The 26,332-nt window shown below is 40.7% G+C and overlaps 1 protein-coding gene across 5 annotated transcripts in view; it reads right to left on the reverse strand.

Moving 5' to 3' along the window:
• Positions 1 to 26,332, reverse strand: part of ATP11C (ATPase phospholipid transporting 11C) — a 193,266-nt gene that overhangs the window by 161,514 nt on the left and 5,420 nt on the right. For 2 of the 5 annotated variants that reach the window (XM_031944858.1, XM_031944859.1), the window contains exon 1: positions 6,665 to 8,063. The exons of 1 other annotated variant lie outside the window; for it this stretch is intronic. In XM_031944858.1, coding sequence (XP_031800718.1) covers positions 6,665 to 6,760 — 96 coding nt within the window. In that variant the 5' untranslated portion in view covers positions 6,761 to 8,063. Of the gene's footprint in view, positions 1 to 6,664; positions 8,065 to 26,332 lie in introns of those variants that run through there. 2 more of the 5 variants (XM_031944856.1, XM_031944854.1) reach the window with 2 other exon arrangements.

Below are 26,332 nucleotides of genomic sequence, written 5' to 3' on the forward strand. Positions count from 1 at the left end.
GCACTGTCAATCGGTGCTATGGATTTCCTCGTGCTATTCTCAGGGACTTGATCAAAATCGATTGATGACCTTTAACTGTGTGCCTCTGTAGCTATGAAGTTGATTAAACTTGTTTGGGGACTGCTTTAATATCATTGCCTTAAAAATCCATATTTTTAAATAGCTAACAATATGCACACACACTTGACTATGGTTTTCAAGAAAAAAAATTTGTAAGATGTAGATTTCTGATCAGCTGGACCTGCACCGACTAAACACATTAGACATTCATACCCTAGTGACAGCCTCTTTAACCAGAACACTCGGCAAAAGAACCTTCGTCTAGCTCAACTAGCCCACCTTCTGTTCAGTTTTCCATCTCTTGCCTATCTTTTGCCTACAAGTTTTATACAAGCTGTCACCATACCTGGAAGGCTCTCCCTCCTCACCTCCACTTCTTAGAATTTCTAGCTTCCTTCTTTCAAGGCTCAGTTTGGGAGGCACTTCCTGCACAAAGCCTTCCCTGTTTATTTTGGGTCTTTCTCTCCTCAAAAATATATAAATTGTTACCTGATCACAGATTGAGAACTGGAAGATCATCTAGTCTAACCTCAGGTTTATAGGTAAGGAAAATGGAATCCAGAAAGACAAAGTCTCTAAGACATGTAATTGATAGGAGAGCAAGGAATCCAACCGAGGTCCATTACCTCCAAAACGAAAACTTCTCACCACTGAGTCACTGACTATTTACATGTTATACCTCTTTTCAGTGGACTAGACACCCCTTGAAAGCAAGGCTATTTTATGTATAAAAGAATTGCACATGTTTAACCAATATTGGATTACTTGCTATCTAGGGAAGAGGGTGGGGAGAAGGGAGTAGGTGGGAGAAAGGGAAGGAGAAAAATTTGGAACACAAGGTTTTGCAAGAGTGAATGTTAAAAACTATCTTTGCATATATTTTGAAAATAAATAGCTATTTTTATGAAATCAGGGCTATTTTTCCCTTTGTCTTTGTATTCCCCCTGCCTAGCCCCATGCTTTATACATTGGAGCTATAAAGATATGGACAACCTCAGAAAACCACCTGGAAAAGTCTACTTGCTTCCTTCTCGTGTCTTCATGAAGGAAACCCTCAATATATAGAGATCATTCTCATGAGCTCAATATTTTGTAGAAATGACAAAACATGAGTGTTGCTATGAGGGACACAGAATGATGCTTGGTGAATTGAATTGAAATGGGGGGATTGGGAGAAATGGGGTTTAGAATGAAAAATAAGGACAAGACCTGGACTTCGTAAGGCTAAATGATTTTCTCAGGGTCACATGACCAGTACTGAATCTCAGGGGGAACATTAGCCAGATCTTCTTGACTCCATGCCTCCTTGAGTATTCATTGTACCTCGCTGCCCTCTTGTTCCCATTTAAGTATTCCATTTTAAATCTCATTTTTTTAAAAAGATAACTTTTGGGAAAAAATGAAAATTTTGCATGACATTGAGAAAGTCCCTTCTCTCTGGGCCTCAGTTTCCTCTTGGCTGCTGGATCACCCCCGAAGGCCATTCAGGCTCTCAGATTCTATAACTAAAACTCTGACTCTACCCCTTCCTAATATTGGTGCCTCTCCTCCAGCTGTTCCATTTTTTCCCTAGCCATCAGCAGGGGTAGGATGCTGTGCTCCTGACCCCAGGATGTGCAGTAATCAAGCCTCTTTCTTCCCTTCACCACAAGGCGGAGATGTGCTGCCCAGCCCAACAGACAAATTCCAGAAATAAAAATCCACCTGCCATAGAATGTTTGCTCTTAATTTCTATTTTCTGCCTTCATATTCATTTGTTTTTGAAAGGGGCTAGAGGCAGGGAGAGGTAGGGAAGGGACATTGATTTTATAGGCTCAGAAGAAATAATAGCAAGCTAAGGTCATGTTTTGGAGATCTTTGGTCTTTTTTCCCTCTTTTAACATTGGACCTGACTTTACATCTATGCTCCCCCCCACCCCAAGGCTTTGATGCTGCTTTTCTCCAGGCCTACTCAAGAGTTAGTGCCCTGTGAGGATAAGATTCTTGGCTAGTCGAGTCATTTCCTGACAAGATTCTGTCTTGGTGATACTCAAGAAGAAAGTAAAAGGATATAAAAATCTCTGAAATGCCAGAGAGAGGGGGTCCAATAGCCTGTGTGCCCACCTCCACAGCAGTTGGGACCGGACATTCTGAGAACATAGGCTGGCCTGGCCTGCAGTCGGAACAAGATGGCAAACCAAATGAGTTGCACAACCAGGTGGAAAACCATACCACAGCAGGCCTCCCAAGGGTTCTCTTTGAAGAAATGCCTGGAATCAATTATTCTCATCAAGCTGGGCAGCACATGTCCCCATGCCATATGACAAGCAGAAACGTTTCTTGATTTGCAGTCTCTGAACGGGCCCAAACCACCCAAGCCCTCCCAGGGGCTCATGCGTCATAATACCATGAAGGAGCTCAAAAAATGAACCCTTACAGCAAAAGGCCATCTTGAAAGCATCAAGTCAATCACTTCCTCTACAGCAAAGAAAAGCAACCAAATTTAGAGAGAGCATGGTACAGTGGGCCAGAATACTGGACTTGGAGTCTGAGAATCCGGACATAAATTCTGGTTCTTCTACTCGCAAGAATCCAATGTGTGACCTTAGACAAGTCACTTCAACTGCCTAAGCCCGAGTCCCTGCTAACTTTAGATCCACGAGCTTCTGAGATAGCCATAAATGCACGGAGCAGCCTAAAATGAGGGCCACGGATGAGGTGCACACGGCCAACAGCCCACATTTCCAGGGCCCTCTTTAGGTTACAAAGCATTTCCTTCCCCAAAACCTAATGGAAGAGATGCAGCAGGAGTATTATTCTCCCCATTTTACACAAGTGAGGCCTGGTCCCTTCATCACTCTTGAAGCTGACTTACAACACAAGGCAGAAAACAAGAGAAGGATACAAATCAAAAGCCTCCAGAATCCAGTGTGCTGTGGGCATGAGGGGCATGCAGCCAAGAGTTCAAGAGGAAGCAGAAAGAGATCACTGCTGCCTGAAAGGAAATTTGTGGGGAAATGTTGTTTTTTTAATTTAGCTTGAACTCATGCTTGAAGGGAAGCAGGTTTAATTAGGAAAGAATGATATGAATAGAAGGAGATCTCTGTGGGGATTTTAAAGGGCACTTGTGGGCATTTTGAAGGGCCCAAGAGCTGGATGATCCATTATTCTATCTAATATCATTTCCAACACTTAGGCGTCTTTTCTTTCTTGAGACAGGTGACTCATTAGTTGTTCATCAGTCATGATTAAAGATCATTTCCAGTGGAGCCAGGAAGAGTAGTGAGGGGAGTGTTTCCTGACAAAGAGCTAGAAGACAGAGAGGATGGAGAAGGAAGTCATAGACTAATGGGGGTCACCAACATGAGCTGATGCACAAAGAGATTAGCAATCAAAAAAAAAACTGTCCAATGTTGGAGAGAGCCATCTGCATCCAAAGAGAGGACCATGGGGACTGAATGTGGATCACAGCATAGTGATCCTTTTTTTGGTATTGTCTGCTTGATTTTTCTTTCTCATTTTCTTTCCTTTTCCATCTGATTCGTGTATGTGCAGCATGATAATTGTGGACAATGTATAGAAGAATTGCACATGTTTAACATATATTGGATCATTTGGTGTCTAAGAGAAGGAGAAGGGGAAAGGAGGGAGAAAAAACTTTGGAACACAAGGTTTTGCAAGGGTGAATATTGAAAACTATGCATATGTTTTGAAAATAAGAAGCTAAATTTTGGATTTCCTTCACAGGCTAATTAGTATACTATTTCAAAGTCAGATTCTTTTTGTACAGCAAAATACGTTTGGTCATGTATACTTATTGTGTATCTAATTTATATTTTAATATATTTAACATCTACTGGTCATCCTGCCATCTAGGGGAGGGGGGAATGAGGGGGAAAATTGGAACAAAAGGTTTGGCAATTGTCAATGCTGAAAAATTACCCATGAATATATCTTGTAAATAAAAAGCTATAATAAAAAGAAGAAAAGAAACTAAGTAGCTAAAAAATAAATATAAATAAACAAAGGGAAGGCGAAAGGAGAGGGGAAAGGTGGGGGAAGAGCCTTGGACTGGAACAGTAGTACAGGAGCAATGAGGCAGGGGAGAACACAGAGACCCTGCGTAGCCCAAGTGTGAGTACAGTCCAGGAGGCAAAAAGAAACACTGTCCAGGTGGTGATGCCTAATCAAGGAGGTGAAAAGATCTGCCAGAGAAGGCCCCAAATTAGAAGGCATGTTGCATTCTTCATGAGAATTACATTCCTCCTTGATGGCAGAAACTGCTCTGGTTTGGGGCACATAGTGCTTGGCACCTAGTAAGCCCTTAACAAGTGTTTGTCGATTAGAAATCGGGATGGTGGAACCAGCAGAGTGGCTAAGCAGCTGGCAGCCAGGTCCCTCATTCTGAAGGCCCTGTTACCTTAATAGTTAGAGTCAGCATTCCCTTTTCAGGTTTGCAAAGTGCTCTACCTTTGTTAACATATTTGATCTTCATAACATCCTCAGGAGATCAGTGCTACTGTCATTCCCATTTTGTGGGTGAGAAAATTCAGGCACAACAAAGTTAAGCGACTGTCCAAGGGCCACTAAGTTATTAAATTAAATGTCTGAAGTAGGGTTTGAAATCAGGTCCTCGCAATTAAAAATCTAGCCCTCTACTAAGATACCTTCATATCATCTCCCTCTATTTGGAGAAATTGTGTTCTTAATAATCAGGAGGTGAGCCCAAAAAGGTTTTGTTTTTCTAGTTTAACAAAGTAGTTGGGACTTCCAGAAATCTGGATCTGTCTGTAATCCACAGCTTACAAATTGGATTTTTTAAAAAGAAAACATACAGGCCAAATCCTATTATAACAAACCCCAAGGTACTGTCCCAGTTCTTTGAAAGTTACAGTACCACAATTCTCTTGTTTTAAATAGAGTTTAGAACAAGTAAGATACTGACTAGAACTTTCTATTTTTGCTGTTAGAACTGCAGTTTCAGATGCTGTTTGTCAGAATGGGATTTGATCTTTACTGTAATTTTCCCAGAAGCAGGAAAACCTTCATTTCCATCAAGTATGTTTCCTCTCAGGAAAAAAGTTACTTAGGACATCCTCAAAATATTGTTTTCAAAAAAATACTTAAAAGTGAATCATTCCCAATAGCCGGAAGACACTCCTTTCCCTTGTTCCAAATCATGATGGACTTTCCCAAAAATAATGGGTTTGAGGCAAGCTTTGCCATTCAGAGTTTTACTTTTGTAGAAAGCCCCTGTGAAAATATCAACTACATTCATCTCTCCCCTTCACCCCACAACTCAGGGATGAGGGAAAATTCACTCATTGTGAGACTTGGACAGCCAAAAATAAAGACGATGGAACTGGCAGGGAGGAGGGGGTGGAGAAGAGAGGGGAAAAGAGAGAAAGAGAAGACAAGAGAAAGAAGGAAAGAGAAAGAGAAAAAGAGAGAGGGAGAGCAGACACAGAGGCAGAGACAAAAAGAAAGGGAGAGAGGGAGAAAGAAAGAGGGGGAGGAAGAAATTGACCTGTGAAGGAACGAGCCATCCACATTCAAAGAGAAAACTATGGAGACTGAATGTGGATCAAAGCATTTTTACCTTTTGTTATTGTTACTTGTTTGCTTGTGTTTTTTTCTCTTTCTTGTTTTTCCCCCCTTTTGATCTTATTTTTCTTGCACAGAATGACAAATATGGAAATATGTTTAAAAGAACTGCACATGTTTAACCTGTATTGAACTGCTTGCTGCCTTGGGGAGGGAGAGGGAAAGAAAAATTTGGAACACGAGGTTTTGCTAAGGTGAAACTATCTTCGCATGCATTTGGAAAGAGAGAGAGAAGAGAGGGAAAGAGAAAAAGGAGAGAAAGAAGAAAAGACAAGGAAGGGAAAGAGGGAGAGAAGAAAAGAGAAAAAGGGAGAGAGAGGGAAGGAGAAAGACAGGAGAAAGAGAGAAGGTAGAAGAGAGAGGGAGAAAGAGACAGAAAAACAAGTTGGCAGCTTGCATGTTCATTTTTCCTTTCTTCCTAGGTAATAACAAGCAAATTATGAGCTAAATTTCTAACTTAATAATCTCACCACCATGAAAGTTCAGAAGAGGGCTATTCTAGAAGACTCCTGTCACATTTATACTTTCCAATCTAATCAAAATGAAATAAAGTCTAAATATATCCTAGTTAGTTCATCTATCTTTCCCCATGTCTCATCAAAATGTTCGTTTCTGGTTTCACTACAATGGCTTTAAACCAAGTGTTTCTATACATGTATGTAGGATGCATATCAACATTTAAAAATTAAAGGAGCCTAAAGCAATAAATCGAGTAAGAACTGTAACTAGAACAGTTACTAGACTTGATATCATAGGTAGATTAGAGAAGAGAAAAAGAGACTAAGGAAAAAAAGTGCCAAAAAGAGAATAGACAATAAGAAAGGCAGAGAGAGTAGGGGCAAAGACAGAGGGGACAAAAAGTCAATACTTCCTTCTCACTCGGTCTCCCACTCTGCACAAATCCTTTGTTCATCTCACCCAACTTTAGCCTGATTCTCTCCATCTAATCCTTGACCAAAATCACCAGTTCTGCCCATTTCCCTCTTCCCTTCTTACCCCAACACTTGGCACCCCAATTTACCTTTCTTGTCCTTCCACCGTAATTATCTTTCGTGACACAGCTTGACAACTTGTTGACCCATGTTCTTGATTTCCCCACAAGGTCTGTCACGGACATGATCAAGACTCCAGGTTTGCCTAGACTTGTTAATACAATACTCAACCCTCTCACTTGACTTTAACTTCTAATATACAGAAATGCCTGTTCCTGGACCAAAGTGGTAAACATTATCTAACAAGCAGAGTTTATAGTTACAATTTAGCTGACGTACAGAGAGGGCCAAAGTTGCAAAATGAATGTTCAGTAGGGACCAGTAGTTCCCAACTTGACTTAACCTTGAACCAAGAGATTCAGTAACATTCTCAACAAATCACCCAAAGCAAAAATTATTTTGAATTCATTTCAGTTGATAAAAACAACAAAGAAACATTGTCCGACTGCAGTTTGGGGAGAAAGGAGGCAGTTATGAAATTAACAAATAATTACAAATAGGGAAGCAAAAGTCCAAAAGAGATATGGAAAGGCCATTTCAGAAGGGGGCATTGAAACATGGTATTCTCTAGGGGACTGGAGCATCACTGGACAATGACTTGCTATACTTTACAAGGACGTGCTTTATCATGTGTACCTTCTGAATTTGGTTCACTTATCAACGAGAAGAAAGGAAAGAAACTTTATGTGCCTTCCTTGTGACAAGATGATCTCAACTGGGAACAGAAAATGCCACTTCTTCAAGGTCTAAGAACTGGTCATTTTTCATTTGGAAACAATACATCAGAAAGTAAGGTGTGATCTGGCAAGGGAGATTTACTGAGCCCCGACATGTATGAGGCCTGGAAGGAGGAAAGGCTGGAGCGGGGATGTGAGGATGCAGAGGGAGTGTATCAATGACAATGGAAAAGAGGACTCGAGGAAAGGACTTTCAAAGGAATTCAGGTCTCCATTATCACGACTGTTCAGAAATGTCCTCCCATGTTAAATATAGAGATAGTTGAGGCCCTCATGGACGGAAGCAGTCCCATTACATTAGTATACAAGAAACCCATTGGACAGTTCATTTCAAGAGCTTCCTGTTAGGAAGCCACCAAAGCTGAATATCTGTATCCCACAGGGGTGGGCCAAATCTCCTAGCACCACAAATCGACGACTTCAGAGGATTGTAAGGGAAAGCCAGTAGTCAGCTAGCCCAGTCCATGTATAATGCAAGCCTTGTGATCAAAGAAGCAAATCTTCAGGGTCCTAACCAAGCCTGGAGACAAGGATCGGCTGAGCCCTGCCTTCTTCAGCCACTCCAACCTCTTCCTCTCTCCCACTGTACCATCTTATATCTGGTTTTGTGTGTTCTCACTACCTAACTTTATAATATGTATGTGTTCTCTCCCCAGATAGGACATCAGCTACCTGAAGGTAAGTGGAACCTGTTTAATTTTGGCGTACCCAGCTCTCGGCACAGTGCCTGAGAACATACAGCAGGCGCTTAATAGATGCTTTTGGATTGATTGACCAGGGCCCAAATCCTAGGGTGTTATTTCCTTCACTGTAGAATGAAGGGGATTGGACTTAATGGCCTCAGGGATGTTTTATGACTCAAATTCTATGATCATATCTTTGCCCACTCTAAATCTATGATGCTATAATCGCAAGACCGTGCATTTGTCATTCAAGGACCAGCTTTAGGAAGTTCGAAGAGATTCACCATCACTAAAAGGTTGGTTGCTATATCATTAATTATTTCCTTGCCCGTAAGAAATCAGAAGACCACATACTAAGATGTAGAAGGGGATGCAATCTGCACTGGTGAGTAGAATGCCCACAGGGACTCTTGAAATACTGCAACACATTCTTGCAAACTGGGGTCATAAAGAGAGAGTTATATATGAGGTCATCTAATCTCATCCCTTCCTTTTTCCTATGAAGGAAGTGAGAACCAGGAACGTTAGTTCACTTGCCCAAGATCAAACAGTCAGCAAGCTAGAAACGGCTGTCCCTTTCTGTTTGGGAGAAGAGAGCAGACAGAATTCTCCCTACCTAAAAAATAACAAGTTTGGGGCCTTTTAGGCTGAAGAGCCAAATGGCCACCTAGAGAAGTGATTCAGAGAAGTGACTTATCAGGGTGCTTGCTGGCCTGCCTTGAAAGCCATGCTATTACATCTTATCATCTCTTGGACTAATGATCATTTTGCAGCTTCTAAATAGGAACTGACTTCTCTTTCTAAGTCAAAAATGCATTCTAACAGCTGGAAACCGATACTGGGGGAGATAATGCTTGAAATCGAATGTCAGGGTTAAGAAGTCCTTTCCTCTTCCAAAGGCGAGCGGCAGAAGCACGTTGCTTTCACGTAGCCAACTGGTTTGGAAAGGGGAGGGGGCATCATGCTTTAAGCATTGGTCCCATACTAAGGTTGTTTTTGTTCTTTATTCTTATTTTTATTTATATTTTATTATATATATATATATATATATTTTTTTTTGCTGAGGCCATTGGGGGGTTAAGTGACTTGCCCAAAGTCACACAGCCAGGAAGTGTTAAATGTCTGAGGACATATTTGAACTCGGGTCCTCCTGACTTCAGGGCTGGTGCTCTATCCACTGCGCCACCCAACTGCCCCTGTTCTTCATTCTTGAGGAGGACTATAATATCAGGGAGGTGATGCCACAAGATACGAGTGAACTGGATTGAAATGAGGGAAGGTTACACAAAGTCACCTGCCTCGCTTTCTCCTCCGGAGCCGTCGGGTCCAGTGGCCACACATAGATCAGGACGACTGGAGAAAGCCCTGGCCCAAAATGAGAAATGCCAAGGTGGGTTCCATTACAAAATAAAGATCAAAGACTGGGATGGGGAGAGAAGGGAATGTCAAATAATAAAAGACCAAGGCTGGGTGGGGAGAGAACAAGAATGAACAACGCTTAGGTACATCTGCAAGATAAGATCCAGGCTCAGGGCAGGAGGAGAAGGGAATGCAAGATCCAGGACTGGGTAGCAAGGGGGAGGGAAACGGAGGGGCACAAGGACACTTCGTGAAAATGACCCATCCTTTATTGTCCTAAGAGACCACCATATACCACCAAGGGGCTATAAATACACGATGGACTCCATGCTCACAGCGATGGATTTCTAACTCACATCTGGCAAATCTTTAGTAATGTAAAAGAGGGCCATTTGAAAAGGCCCATCGGCTGCCAGGTCTTCACAGTTGCCTAGTACCAGGAGGTGCCTCTTCAAGGGAGCCCTGGCCAGGTTAGGGGTGCCTTCGGTCCCCCCGTAGCTCAGCAGCAGGAGGCCGAGCTGCGGTCCTCCGGAGGTCCCCTCTTCAGCGCTAAGCAGTTTTGGAGCCCAGGGGGTTTTCAGTGTGAGGGCAAACAGACGGGAAGGAAAGGATTCCAGGGACATTAACAAATGCATGGCAGCCCTAGCCAAAAAGGGAGATGGAAAATCTGCTGGGAAGCAAAAGCCTAGTCTCCCAGGGAACATTCGCAAGGCTGCTCTCAGGAGACACAAAAAAAGACAAGGAGATGAAGGGGGCTTCTCAGAAGAGCCTGAGGAAGCAAATCCGGCACCGGATGTGGGGGAGGGGGAACATAGGTTAGGTCACAAGCAGATGAGCAGAAAATGCCTAGGAAAAAAGAATACTACAAGACTACTTTTGTGCAATTCACACATAAGAAACAGGGACTCACTCGACTAGGAGGAACAAAGTAATAGGGTCCCAATGAAGTGGAAAACAATTTTTCACATGAATGGGTTGGGGGAGGGAGGTTGGGAAGGGGAAGACGTGGCCTTACTGGGTAAGTCCCACACTACTGGCTAATATACCTAGTTAGCCTGTGATGTATTGGGGTACCCTGGATGAGGGGGTGAACTAGGTATCTCTTTTAAATGATGATGGGAACACTCATCTATCTTTAATCCTTGGAGGATGTTACACACTTTTCAGTGGTTTTGCTATTCTCTTTCCCTTCTCCCCTACCACCCACATTAGCTGGGGGATGCAACCATGACTTTGTTGATTGGGTACGTGGAAAGCGAGTCCCAGATTCTTTTGGGACAGAGTGATAACCCTGGACTGGCTGGGGAGCTGGGCCCATATTTTGAGCAGGAAACGATCTTGGAGATTAGTAAAATCATCTATCAGAGTCAGAGCATCTAGTCCAACAAATGGGGCAAATGAAGTCCCAGAGGGGTTAAAGGTTCAAAAGGAGAATGGAGCCTTTTGAAGTAGACCTTGAAGGATGAGAAAGATGGATTCTAAGAGGGAGGAAGGGAGGGCATTCCAGGTGAGGACACCCCACGCTTTGGTAGAGGGAAACCCACAGAGGCACGCTCAAGACACATCAAATAGCTATTCTCATTTCTATTGTCAGTGCTCTGACAGTCAGCCCCTCATCATCCTTCAAGGTGCTAAGCAAAGGCAAGACACAATCAACATCCCTCACCCATTTGGAGAAATAGCTACCAATTCAAATGATAGCAGAATGCCCAACAATCTTCCCTCTGAGGCTGCTGCTACTTAGACTGAAATTTATGAGGGCAGTCAAGAAATACACATCCTTGGATCCATTTCTCAAAAAGACATCAGGAGGGTCCAAATCCTCCTCCCTAATAATATCTGTCAAGATCTCCCCCAGGGAAGCCGCCCTCCTAAATCTTAGGCCCCAGCTGGACTATTCCTTCACCTTTTGATTTGTTGCAGCAAAAAAATAAGACAGGAATTATGACATAAGATAAAGAGCTCTGGGTGTGTGTGTGTGTGTGTGTGTGTGTGTATAAAACACTATAATACTACATCATGGGAAATGCATTTCTTATGATTGGTTCCTATGTGGGCTTGTTTGATTTATATACGCTTTAGAGAGCGTTCTACTTTCCAGCATACAAGGATATCATTTAGAGTTGATTAAATATGGGCTTATGGTCATTTCCATAAAAAAGTTGGACATTAGACCCTAAGGCAAGAATTTAACCCCCTATTAGACCTCTGTTTCTATAGAAAAAGCAGATTTGACTTGCATTTTTTCAACTTAAGCACTTTTTCCAGAAATGTAAACCACTGTAAATATAAAGACTGCCTGTGTTACTATTTTGGGTTCCCATTAAGGATCACAGAATCATAACATGTTAATGCTAGGAGACCTTGGAGATCCTCTGAGACGGGAAGAGAAAGACCTTTACTGTACAGATGAGAAAAGTGAGCCTCCAAAAAAGAGCAAGTGATTTTCTTACGGTCATATGGCCAGATCATGACAGAGTTAACTCACAATCGAATGCTTTTTCCACTAGATAAGTTAACATACTTCATGTCTTATGTATTCTGAGTGAGTTTGTAGTCAAGAACTGATATTTTCATAAGCTAAGGTCGTTATCTGTCTCCGATTATCTAAGTATCTATCTGTCTATTTACCAGTCTATCTGATTATATACATATATATCTATTTGTATATAGGTATGTGTATATATGTATATACATACATATATATGTATATGTGTATGTGTATGTATGTACTTTGCTTTATATACATTATTTCATTTAAACTTTGTAAGAACCCAGTGAAATAAGTGCTAAGGATATTATTCCCATTTCATAGATGAGAAAACTAAGACTTAATAACAGAAAGCAAACAATTAACAGAAATTAATAACAGAAAGCAAACAATTAGATAGAGGCAGCTGCTGGAACAACGGATAAAGTATCCTGGAATCAGGAAGATCTGAATTCAAATCTAGCCTCAAATATTTAATAGCTATGTGACTCTGCACAAGAGTCACTTATCCTGTTTGCCTCAATTTGCTCAACTGTAATATGGAAATAATAGCATCTACTTCACAGAGTTGTTTGTTGTTTATAAAAAAAAAAATGTTTAGCAGAGTGTCTTGGCACACAGTAGGTGCTATATAAATGCTTATTCTCTTCACCCATTAAGTCAGAACCTAGTTTAAGTTCAGGTCTTCGGATTCCAAGTCCAGCACCCGAGACACTCGGGTTTCCTGCAAAAATAAAATACTTCCTACCAACCTTTCATGCAACCCATTAAGCACATCTGAGTTTTCCTTTTGTATTTCTGAGCTCCACGTGATGATTCCCACAAATGATCGGGACTCAATCGAACACACTGATCAATTTGTGTATTCTGAGTGACAGTTTGTAGTCAAGAACTGATATTTGTTAAATGAAAAAAATGCTGGCAGATCTACATTGGGATCCTAATTAAAATAGACCCCTAAGAAAAGCTCTGTGAAGTCCAAAGGCACCCTTAAAAATGGAGTGGTTCTATTAAATAGGCTCCCATTTGTAAAATGTCTTTTGATGGCTCCCTTAGCTTGAAAGAAGCCAAGCTCAGCTTCCTTCACTATTCAAGTCTTGTCCTCTCTACAGAGATTGTCAGAAAGGAAATGAAAAAAAGACAGGAGGACCCATTGGGTTGGCATGAAACCAACAATTTATTTCATACAAGTCACTCAACAGTCATCAGATGGAAACGGCTTTGTTAAAAAATTGTCCTCAAGTCAGACATAGAGTACCCATGAAGTCAATGGCAGAATCCGGAGTGACTGACCTTTCGGGATGCATTCTAATTTGCCAGCAGTGATAGCTATATCCCACCGAGGAGCACTAGATTCCTCCCCTGACCAAGTGTCCCACCAGATAGAGTTACCCTCCAAACCTTTGCTAATCCATCAAAACGCCACACCCTAGATTGCCTAGAAGCTCCTATGTGTTTGCAAAGTAACATGTGCTCCACTTACTATATAGTCACAGAAAGAGAAACACAGAAATATTAAGCAGGATTTTGAAATACACCACCAAGCATTTATTAAGCATCTACTCTGTTCAGACACGGTGCTAGGTAGAGGGGAAGCTAACACAAAAATGCAACATATATATATATATATATATATATATATATGCAATATATATAAAGCAAAGCCCTCAAGGAGCTTATATTCCAATTGGAAAGAAGCAAAACATACTGACAGAGTAGATACTTAATAAGTGCTTGACAGTGTATTTCAAACATTTATTAAGCATCTGCTGTGTCAGGTACTGTGCTAGGTAGAGGGGATGCCGACACAAAAATGGAACGTTTCCTGCCTTCGAGCTTATATTCTATTTGGGAAGAAGCAATACAAAGTCAAGTAAATAGAAATTATATATCACAACTGAAAAACTGTAGTACCTGCTATGCTTGGAAGGAAGCTAGACTCTGAGAGAAAAACGTGAAGATAGAATACATTGCAGACACCTGGAACAGCCTATGCTGTTCTGTGGAAGATAGAATTCTGTCTGTATCTGTGGGAGAACAGAATTCTTCTCTAATTAAAACAGAGAGTGGAAAGAAATGAAATATACTATAAAGGTTAAGAGAGGAAGCCTCTGTGCCTGACCTATGAGTCTGTATTTTATTCTAGAGCAAAAGTTTTTAGCTAGGGTCCAAGAATTTTTTAAAACACTTTGATTAATTGTATGTCAATATAACCAGTCTCCTTTGTAATCTTATATGTTTTATTAAAAACATTATTCTGAGAAGGGCCCATATAGGCTCCAACAGACTGCGAAAAGGGGTCCAGGACCCCAAAAAAGGGAGAACCATTATACTAGAAGCAATAGGGAGCCATTGATAGATTTAGATTTTCCAGGAGCAGAATGACACTGTCAGATCAATGGTAGAGGCTTTTTGGGCCATATCTAGGATTACATTAGGATAAGGAGTTCCCTTCAAGTACCAATACGGGGTCTTCTTTGCAACTTCCGATCTTGGACAGTTAGCCAGGGCACTGATCTTGGACAGTTAGCTAGGGCACCGAGAGTTTAAGTGACTTGAACCACAGCTACCAACTTATATATCACACTGTCTCATTTGGTTTGCTCATGAATGCCAATTCAACAGCTGTGGAAGAGAACTTGGACAGGGAAGAAACAGGAAACAAAGAAATCAGATTTGAAGGACATGGGCCAAAAGATAAATTTTTGGAAACCTGATGGAATGAAGATTCATTCTGGTCGGTTTCATTAATTAGGGCTAGGTTTCCGTTTCTACGGCCAAGCAAAACGTATTTGTTTAAATGGAGGCCTGAAGAGTTTATTACTGTCATTAGTAAGAGATAAGGTGGTTAAATTTCCCAACTGTGCCAATTGCACAGGTCTTCCATTTCCTGCAAAGGGCCTGCCCTCAGTCAATATTTATACAGAATGGCAGTACTCAGGAGCCTCATGGTCTTAATTTAAACCAACCAAAGATCTTCTTCTACAAAAGGGCTGTCCTGTAATTTAGGACCCAATTCCTGAATGTGCAACTAGCTATTGGTCTTATCACAATTAGCACACTCATTAAATGGAGTTCTATTTGGAGTTAGGTAAAGGATGATAATTTGTTAGTTTAAAGACCCTAGGCCCTGACTACATTTGACTGCACATGTCAGTATCTGAAAATACAGACTAGGCTTAGTGTCCAAAGGCAAAATGCAAATGGAGGGGGGTGGGGGGAGAATGCAAACACATTATCATAGACTGACAGGCACTGCAGATTAATTTAAGCAGAAAAGCTTACTTCAGACTAACGAATGATTACAGTTCAGTAATACCCTTATTAATAAAGCTATGCATTCCAACGGCACATTTCATTGTCAAAAACTTTGCCACCAGCTGGTAGAAATAATATAGCCAGTATAGGGATAAATTCCACAACTTGGATTTCCTCTAATTCACCACTGGGGAAACTTGATCTCTGAGGGGGGAAGGGAGGAGGGACTCCCTTAGCTTCCAAGCTCTGAAGGGGGAAGGGCAAAGGGGGAAGGGAGAAATTTTCCCACCTCCCACCTCTCTCCGAGTTGGAAATATTACAAATGATCCTGGAATATCCAATAATCAAATGATGGTAATCAAATGTATTCCAAAGCCAAGTAGGAATTCTTTTTTGATTATCTGCTATTTTGGCTTATCCATGCTACTGTCTTTTTGTATTAATGGGAATAATTTAGAGCTGCATAGATAATGATGATAAGGCCCTAGCAATAAGGCCAGAAAGCTTGAGCCAGCCCCAAGTGGCTGATATACTGTTCTATCTCCCCCTATAAAATCAGCAGAACCCATACCAGAAAGTGATTTACCAGTCAGGCTGGAGTTATCCTGTGTCATAATGGGAAAGGGGGGGGGGGGGAGAGAAGAAACTATTTCATTTGTGGGCAGCTTGAAAAAAAAAAGTGTTTTAAAAATCGAAACAGGCTCAGCCTCCTAATCAGAGGCTCACCTCTCGGCACACCAATTGTCAATAGCTATAGGCACATATAATAAAGGGAAACCAGGTTTAATAGGATGCCCACCGTTCCTGGGAAAGGTGGGCTTGGCATTCCACTGCCTCTAGACATCCAGCAAGTCAGAGAAGAAAATGAAGTGGATGGTGGATGGCAGAGAAAAACATTGATTCTCATCAGCAGCCTTTCTTCTCACCACCCATTCATATACCCAAAGCCCAATTCTGACTTCCCAGAAGTCTGGGGATTATTAGATCCAGTCTATTACATCAAACATGCCCTAGAAGTTCACATCTCTCACCCACTGCTCTGGGCATTCTGAAGCTTTGAGTACGACTATACCATTAAAATGAGAAATGTTTTCATGCCCATTAATCCACCGAAAAATGGCTAAGTGTGGAAAGCACAAGTCAGGGCATATACTGCTTTAGCATAACTGCAGACTTGGCGTTCATCTGGCACCAGTCAACCTGCCAGCCTCTTAGGGTGTAAGCTCATACTACTATGTCACAATATATACCCTGGGGTGGCGTTAAGATTTTCTTGAAAGATTATCACACCTCAGCTGCCTCATTTGTTTTTTAGTAGCTAAGGGCCTAGAAAAACCTAACCACCTCCAATAGGCTTGACTGGATCCCAGAGAACTCCCAAAAGGAGATTTCAATGCAGGCTCATTACATAAACAGGTGCAATACCAGGGAATGGCCACTAAAATCAGAGAACCTCAAGAGGAAGGGTTCTCAAAGAATGGTTCTACCCCCTAACCTGAAACACAAATTCCCTCTCGAATCACCCAAAGGGATGGAAAACTTCCTTAAACCCACCATATTTGTGGACAGCTACTATAAGCTGGCCTGAAATCTGTCCCTATATTGTCTATACCAATGCCACCCATTGGTACAGATAGGTTCGGTATTCTGAGACCAAGCAGAGTAAGTCAAATACTTCCTCTTCCACATGACAGCCTTATCTGAAGCCTGCAATTAAGCCCCTTTTCCCACCAAAGATAATAATTACTGATCATAGATGTTGATTGATTGAGAAGAACCTCAGCTCTTTAACTCTAATTTTGTTTGCCATTTCTGCCAAGGAGACTGGGAAGGGCAGAACAAAAAGGGTTAATAAGGCCCTTGATGCCCAAGATGCCCTTGATGGGGTCAAGTCAACTAGTCCAAAGGAAATAGATCACAGGATACTTGAAGGATCTGGAGGGTATGATGGGTAAGCCACCTTTAGAGATCCTTGAAAAATGTGGGCAAACAGAAGTAGTATTGAAAAATTAGAGAGGGGCAATCATTCCCCCAATTTTCCAAAGAGAAAAGATGATGGCATCGACAAAATTTAGGTCAATAAACTTTACTTCAATTCTGAACAAAGGCCCAGAACCTATTAAGAAGATGGATAATGAGAATCTAGAAAAGGGAGTAGTGATCCCAAAGAACACAGCATAATGGGCTCATCTCATTTTCTTTAGACAGGATCACTAGACCGGTAACCTGCCAAATGCTAAAGCTCTACTTTGTTTAGGTTTTAGGAAAGTGACTGACAAAAGTTTTCCAGGCTATGAGATGTAGGGTACCTCAGGGCTATCAAACACCCAGTCTCTACGCTGTCAAGTATGTGGACCAGACCAGATTAAAATGTAGTTGCCATCTAATTTTAACATATGGGTAGATTCATTTTTTAAAAAGTCTAAAAAAAAAAAAGAAATATATCGACCTGTGTAGTTTTCTAAGTCAATATGTGCTCCACAGGGATCCTTATGTACAATTCAGTAGCCTCCATTTCTATCTGACTTTCATCCCACTAGTTTTAGACAATAGCCAGATTTTTCAACTAGCTAGATGACCAGACACTAACAGCAGTCATTAATGGTTTGATGGAAATGTGAAAAGAGTCCAGTGGAGCATCCCTGGGATCTCTGTTTGGCTCTAAGTTGTTTAAGTTTTTCAGCTTAATGCACTTTACATGCCATTTTCACTGAAATCTTCTGGACCACCTTGTTATGTTTTTCCCCACAGCCCTAACATTCTCTGCCTAACACCTAACTTACCCAGATCTTCCACAAAGCATTCCTAGATCAAAATGGAAGAAGGTCAACAAATAGATGTGAAAGAGATTGCCACCATTTTTATAGCAACCCATTATCCTCAATGATGTTGCAACTACAATATTAGTACTCAATACGCTCTATAATAACAATTATGATAGCTAGCATTTACATAGTATTTAAGGTTTGCAAAGCACTTTTGAATATATTATCACTTTTGATCCTCACAACAACCCTGGGAAGGAGGTGCTATAATTATTCCCATTTTACAAGTGAGGAAAGTTGATAGAAGATAAATTGTCTGAAAATATATTTGAACACATATCTTTCTGACTCCAGGAAGAGCACTCTAACACCTGGCTACAATGTGTAAATATAGAAGTAAGGAGAAGAGAACAAGTCAGAAAGGTCACCTGAACCTGAAAGAAATACAGAGAAAGTTCTGGATTGTTAAAGACATTAAAGACACTCGAGGGTTAATTTTCAAGATATTTCAAAGAGGGGGGGGTCTCAAAAGAAGAGCTCACAGATGGCATGACTGCCCCCTGAAGGGGAAGATCAAATAACTTTGTACATACAGAATATAAAATAGACCCAGAATTGTTTGGACAATCTGTTGATGGTTTGATCATTTTCTAGTCATGTCCATGACCCCACTTGGAGGTTTTCTTGGCAAAGATGTTAGCATGGTTTGTCATTTCATTCTCCAGCTCTTTTTACAGAAGAATAAATCGAGATGAACAGGGTGAAGTGACTAGTCCAGAATCACACAGCTACTAAGTGCTAAGGCCATATTTGATGAAAGAGGAGTCTTCCTCACTCCAAGCCCAGCACTCTATTCACTGAGTCACCAAATAATCTCCTCTTTTTAGAGAAAATTGAGTCTTAAAAGAATTCATTCATTCATCCATTCATCATTGATTCACTTATTAATAAATGAAAGGTTGCATGACTTGCCTAAGATTATATAGCTAGTTAATAAAAATAATATCAAACATTTCTATAGCACCTACTATGTGCCAGACAGTATGCTAAGCACTTTAGAAATATTATCTCACATTTGATCTGCACAACAAGCCTGAGGTTGATGCTACTATTATCCCTATTTTACAGATGGGGAAACTGAAGCATATAGAGATTATTTTGTTTTGTTTTGTTTTAGTGATTCATCCAGGGTCACCCGGCTAATAAGTGTGAGTCCAAATCTGAATTTTGTGACTCCAGGCTTGGTGCTCCATCTACTGTACTCCCTAGCCAGTAGTAATAACAAAACAAAGCCTAGAAACCAGGTCTTCTTATTCTCTTTTCCCCCTATTTTATTGGTCTTTATTTATAACTTAAATTTTATTTTTTCCCAATTATATGTAAAAGCAATTTCTAACCTTTGGGGATTGGAGGGGGGTATGTTTGTTTTTTACAATTCCAAATTCTCCTCCATCCTCCCTCCACTCCCCCACCATGTCCTTATTCCTCTTCTCAACCCAGTTCTCCTTTTTCTACCACACCCCTACTGTTCTAGGCTTACAGGCACTTTATTTTTGCTAGACAATCTTTGGAATGCGTTCTCCCTTCTCAACTGTAACTCAAGTATCTGGGGGGAAGGGCTTGAATAATTTGGTCCCAGATGTTCAATATCCTAATTCTTAAATGATGCAATTAAGACCAAGTATAAGGAATACAAAGAAATATGGAAAGACATTTATGCAATAAACAGGAAAAAAAGTGAATGAAATATAATACATACTGACTATAGTCATGAGGAAAAATGAGAATGAATGAACAAAGGCTCCTTCCTTATGGGGACTTGAAGAGAAGGAATGAGATATGACACTGTTATAATGTATTGAAATTAATGAACACTCGTGGTCATTAACCAGGTTGAACTCCCTATGTCAACAATTGGTATTGTGTTTTCAAATAAAACATTCTTTACAATAAAATTAACAAAAAGGAAGCAAACCTCTTTACTCTAGTCCTAGTACTCTAGAACCTCTTTTTTACCTTAGAAAAACATGCTAAGTATGGATTTGTTTCTTTCTTTTCCTAAAAAAAATGTACAAGGAGAACTGAAAGGCAAGGAAGAGATGCACAGAACAGAAACATTAGAGCAAATTATATGCTGGAGTATATGAGATGCAATTTGCATTAGCTACTCCCTGCATCAACCCCCAGGAAGACAGTACCTATACAGCTTCCTTAAGGCATGAGTGGTTTATATAATCGGCCCTTTCCAGCTGTTCCCAATTCCTCTGACCTTCCTTTCCAAGTTTCCACTTGCTGTCAACCAGCAGAATTCCTGTGCTGCTAAGGAATTCACCACTGGAATACAGTTTCTATTAGTCCTCGCTGCCAAGTCATAAAAGAATTACTCGTTTCATTAGGTGATCTCAGTATGGAAGGCTGGCTACCCGCCACCTTAGAAAAATCCAATGCCAATGGGTCAGAGATTCACATTTAGAAGGATCTTTAAACTCGTCTAGGTCTTATCCCTTCCCTTCCCCATCTTGTGGAAGAAAAAACTGAAGGCCAAAGAATTAAAGTGACTCCCCCACACTCACAGAACCTTTAAAACTAACAGCTTCTATGCTACGGAGAGCATCTGTTTGCTGGTCTCATCTTCCAGGGCAATATATTCTTCAATATATCTGCTGGCTGTCTTGGGGGTATTAAATCACTGATTCAGTGATCAGACTGTGGGGTGGGGATGGTGAAGTGTGCCTGAGGTGCAAGAGGAAATCTAAAACCTGTTACCAAAAACAGCATCGGGAGGGTGGGGGAGAGAAACGTGCCTGGGCGATTCCTCTGTGGTTCAATTCGTTTTTAACAATAATTTGTTAAACATTTACTATGTGCCAGGAACAATGGGTATTGCGAGGATAAAATTACTACAAACCTCCTATCACCAAGAAGCTTAAGATGCCGAGGGTGGATGTAGGATATGATACATAGACAAGTAAACATAGCGTTATCTCAAGAAGGAAGAAATATTCATAACTGGGGTACAGAAAGAATCAGAAAAAGCTGATATTTGAAGGAAGTTAGAGATCTAATAAGGCTGACATGAAAAGGAAGTGCCAGTCCCAAGGGACCATCAGTGCAAAGGCATGGAAGTGGGAGATGAGATACAATCATAGATGGGGAAGAGCAAACAGGTCAGTATGTCCTGATGTTTTCATGGAGTGACATCAATACATTCCCTTTTTCCAAGTAGGGCACCAATTTGCTCCCAGGAAGGCTGACAGTTTGCTATACATGGTGCAAAAATATTTATAGCGGAAATAGAAGAAGGGTGGGTACTCATTAATTGGCTGAACAAATAAAAGAGCATTCGAAAGTAATGTTCAAGGACAGGAAGACTTCAATGAGCTGAAGCCAAGCAAGAAGACAACATACACAGGAGCCATGATAACAAAGGAAAACCACAAGAGAACACTGATGAAATGCCCAAATCGTGACTTCATTGGATTCATGGTGAAAACAACCTACTCCACTTCAACAGAAAAGCAAGGCGCTACCGTTGCACATATTTAACACGCACTGGACTGCCTGCCATCTAGGGGAGGGGGTGGGGGGAAGGAGGGGAAAAGTTGGAACAGAAGGTTTTGCAAGGGTCAATGCTGAAAAATTACCCATGCATATGTTCTGTCGATAAAAAGCTGTAATAATAATTTTTTTAAAGGAACTACCGTTACAGAATGAGGCATACACTGACAGAATGGAGCCAATTTGTTCATTTCTTCACTCGGGTATTATCAGGTATTTACAAGAAGGCTCTTGCTGCCAGTGATATTCTTTGAAGAGATTATCATTTTTTTAAAGCATTCTATTTGCTTTAGGTGGCAATACTGGATTGCCCCAGATCATAAAGACTTTCTAACAAAGAACATACATCAAGACCCTGGAAGTATGGCAGCATCTGAAGCTGCCACAGACAGAAAGACATACAGAAAGACCTAGGATTGGGATTGGAATAGGCAAATAGGATCTAGCTGTGTGACCTTAGACAAGTCACTTCATTGGTCTGGAAACCTCAGTTTTCTACAAAATGAGAGGACTATATAAACTAATGGTGATGCCCCCTTTCTCTACATAAAGGTATAGATCAACATGATGACTGTCAAAGGTAAATTGAGGGAAAATGTCATTAAATTGTGTGGTTCCAGAATCAGATACAAATGGTGTCATCACCAAGAGGATCTCAATAAAAAGAATGCACACTAACTACCAAGGTTTAATGGGACACTTGCTACTTTGGGTTTGGGTTTTTAAAAAAAGTTTTCATGTACAAGAAATGACAAAGTCTAAGTTGAGGTCAACATTTTATTCTATACGTCAGTACTTTAAGGTCTAATTGTTAGGGTATGGAGAAGTACATACATACATGTATATGCATGTATGTGGGCATGAGAGAGACATACACACAGAGAAAACAGTAGGTAAATAGAAAGGAAAGGAAAGGGGAGAAAGAGAGAGAGACAGAAACAGAAAAGAGAAGGCAGGGGAGAGGAAGGGATAAATTAAAAAGGCAAAAAAAGTAGGAAATAGCTCGATAATGAGATAAAGAGACAAAGAAAGACAATACAAGTAGGTAGAAAAGTGATCTATATGAAAGAAATAAATTAGATAGGGAGCTAAGAGTGAATGAGGTAGAAAGAATGAAATTGAGAGAAATAGTGCAACATATGGATACATGTAAAGATGGATGGATAAATGGATAGAAATTAAGAGATGAAAGATAGATGGAAAAATGGATGGAGACAGATAGGCAGAAAGAGAGAATATATAGATAAGACAAATGAGATAGAGTGAGACTGAGACAAAAAGACTGAAATAAGTAAGTAGGTCCATAGGTAGATAGGTGTCCGTAGGTAGAAAGGAAGGTGATAGATGTCAATGAGACAAAGAGATGATAAATTAGGTAGGTGGGTGAGATAGAGATAAAATGAGATAGTGAGATCATTGGGCAAATACTGATAAATGATGAGGGACAGAGACACACAGAGAGATGAGAGACAGACAGAAAAGAGACTGAGATAGAATGAAACAGACAAATAGAGACAGACCGAGTGGTAGAAAGGAAGACGGTGAGATAGAAGGATATACAGATGGGGAAACAGAGATTGAGAAAGGGTAAGGTGATAGAAGCAGAGAGAAAAAGAGATGGACACACAGAATGAGGTAGAGTGAGACAGAGATAGACAGACAGGTAGTCTGATGCTAGGGAACTAAGCAAGTAAGGAAAACTACCTGTTCTAAGGAAGATCGGCATCTTCTTTGCACCTTTTACTCTTAAGAGAGTTACCTAGAACAGTGAGAGATTTAAGTGATTTGCCTAGAGTCACATAGCCAGTGTATCAGAGAAAGGCCTTGAAAGCAGGTCTGACCCCCAAGCTTAGAACCTGACTGTCTGCCAGGCCACGCGTATGTGTAAGAATGGGTGCATGTGCACAATCTCAAGAGTCACAAGATGCCATAACCCACATGTTCACCCCCAAGTGGTCAAGCTGATGCCGAGTCTGCTCTCCAAATTTCTCTAGTTTGCTCCTAGGATGTATGTCATCAATCAGGCTGAGACCGGAAGCCTCCCCAGCTCAGTTCCATCAGAGCTTGTACTTCAATGCTGTAGCCTTTGGGAGCCCAGGGCCACCTTCATCTCCTTAAGACGCTTAAGAGGAGGGTATTAATATAGCGAAAGTGTGCCACAGTCAACGATACCAATTAGACAACACACTGAAGTGAGCTTTCGAGTTCCCAATAGGCTTTCTACACAAAGACTTCCAAAGAATCTATCTCCATCTGACAGATGAAAAAGAAAGTAATATGATTTATCCAAGTGGCTAGCAAGTGGGAGGGCTAGACCGCAGAACAAGTCTTTCAGATTCTAAACCTAGAGCTCCTCAGTACAAATTTTAAATTAACCACATTAACACATATACCCCCGGGGACATGCAGTTTGGATTTTCGTCTGGGTAGCCTCAGTACCTTGCACCACAGAAAAAGGTTAATAAATGTTGGGTTCTATGAACCCCAAGGTCAGGGCAATTTTCCTTGCAGTGTAGGAGACACAAAACAAATTTGATGGCTTCGAAGAGACTGACCGAGCTAGGATTATACTGGGACAAAGTCTTTGTCCACGATTTCCCCCCTCTAATTTAAAACATCTAATGTTTTATATCCTGAAAGAACATTGCTTTCAAGCTGTCCCTTGGCAAGAAGTCCAAGCTGAAGTACATATGGTCTGCTCCGAGTATTACTGGTGGTATTGACTGGGCCTGTACTATTCATTACCCCTTCAATTCAGTCAGGCTGTCTTTCCCACGTCCTCTATACCCAGGGCAAAAACATCATAAATAAGACTATAGGCTGAATTCTCTGAGAAGGACTGAGTGAGAAGCAATGCTTTGGGAAAACACTGGTGCCTAAGAGCCTCAAAATAAATTACACTAGCCGCAAACACATTCTGACACCATAAAGTAAAAGGAGAGGATGTTGGCAGAAACAAGGAAGAAGGCTTCCCAACTCTTACATGATTTATAAGCTATACTGGGAACAAAAAAATTATAATAGCCTAATTAATATTAAAAATAAAACCTCTGATTCATGAGAGATCTCTTTAAGAGAATAATTTCAATCTCTCTGGATTTAGCTCAACTAACATCCATAAGGACTTATGGTTCCCTCTGCTCTACACAAATATAAAATTTCACTGCACCTTTAGCAGTTATTCTCAGCATCTGTCTTTAAGAGAAAATGAATGTTCTCTTAATGTGGCTGGCTGGGCCTTTTGAGGGCCATGGAATCAGACATTTTGACTGGATTAACCTATCCATTCAGGAGAGCAATGGGATTGGCCGGTTTGTTTGTTTGTTTTTCTTTCTTCCAAGTAATGGACTAGGATCTGACTGAATGGACCAGTTATTTTGACACTATGTAAATACAACCTAATACACAAAAATCAACCCCAAACCCCACCACAGGCCAAGGATCTCAAGTAGTTGGGCTATTATTTAACTTCTACTTCCTCTCCCAGGCGCTCACCTGCCCCCACCTACCCCCACAGGTGTTATGGTCCATTTGCACAAGCAGCAGAGGGGCTAAGCATCCCGGTAGCCCTAGTGCTTGCTCAATTGTTCTATCAATAATAGCTTACATTTACATTTACATAGCGCTTTTTTTTTTTTTACAAAGTTATTTATATTAGCAATGCACATATTAAGTTACCTCTGATTCGGGATAAGCAGGATTTTTAAAACAACCTTACTTTGACCACTAGCTCCCCCTTAAGTTTTACTCAAGTTACTGGTCAGTACCAAATGATTCTACCAAGTTAGCTGGATTTCAAACTTAACATTTATTAAACTCCTACTGTGTGCAAAACAGTGCTACCCAGTGACTAGGAGATCTTGTCCCATAACAGTAACCCCAGGAGGGCCATCAGATAACTAAACAATCTAATAATGCGTACTCAATAAATGCATCCCAAGACATACAAACCAAGCATATTTGTGAGGTCTGAAGTTTGAGGTCCCCTAATATGGGCAGATTTTTATATGTAAACCAGATGATGCAGAACATTACAGTAAACTCCTGTTGATTTGAGGTCCAAAATGGCAAGCTTTAAAACTAGTATTTTCTGAATTCTTTATATAAGAAATGAGAAAAAGAGGCACATAGCTATTAGGGAATTGGTCCAAAAGAGACATTTCTGCAGTATGCTAATAAGGTTAATATAGAATGAGTACATGAGGATGGGAAATCAGGACCACACAGGTTCAACAACAAATACTCCGACAGGTATTAGCAGAACAACCAATCCAGGCCAAGTCACTTCATCTCCATGAATCTATTTACACAGAAAAATCATTACATTATACCTCCTCTAGCTAATTTAAGATGAGAAATGATCCCCTAAACACAAGGATCCTGAGGCATTGTAATATCCTAAAGGGGCATCTAAATCTCCAAAACAAGTAAAGTTTTCCAGCCAGAAAAGATTTCTTCTCTTTTTCACAGATAAGGCCATTGAGGTACAAAAGAGAGCAGAATGATTTGGGACCATCATCTAGAGCTGGAAGAGAACTTTCACAAATAAGGAACTGAAGGTCACACAAAGAGTTAAAAGTACATTTTATTGTAACTCGTTGATATTAGAATCCTATGTTTTATTCACTTAACCTGACCGTTCTATTACGATATACAGACATACATATACATGTATATGATACATCTTGTCATCGATGCAGCCGTGAAGCTTATTCTGAAGTATATTAAGAAAAAAAAAAAGGATGAAATAAACCTACCAACGACAAAAATTACACCAGCATTTTCCACAATGTCCACAAAGGCAGGCCTGGCCTACTAACAAAACAAGACAGAAAAATAATTATAT

Source organism: Sarcophilus harrisii, chromosome X (assembly GCF_902635505.1).
Source record: "Sarcophilus harrisii chromosome X, mSarHar1.11, whole genome shotgun sequence".
NCBI classification, from domain to species: domain Eukaryota; kingdom Metazoa; phylum Chordata; class Mammalia; order Dasyuromorphia; family Dasyuridae; genus Sarcophilus; species Sarcophilus harrisii.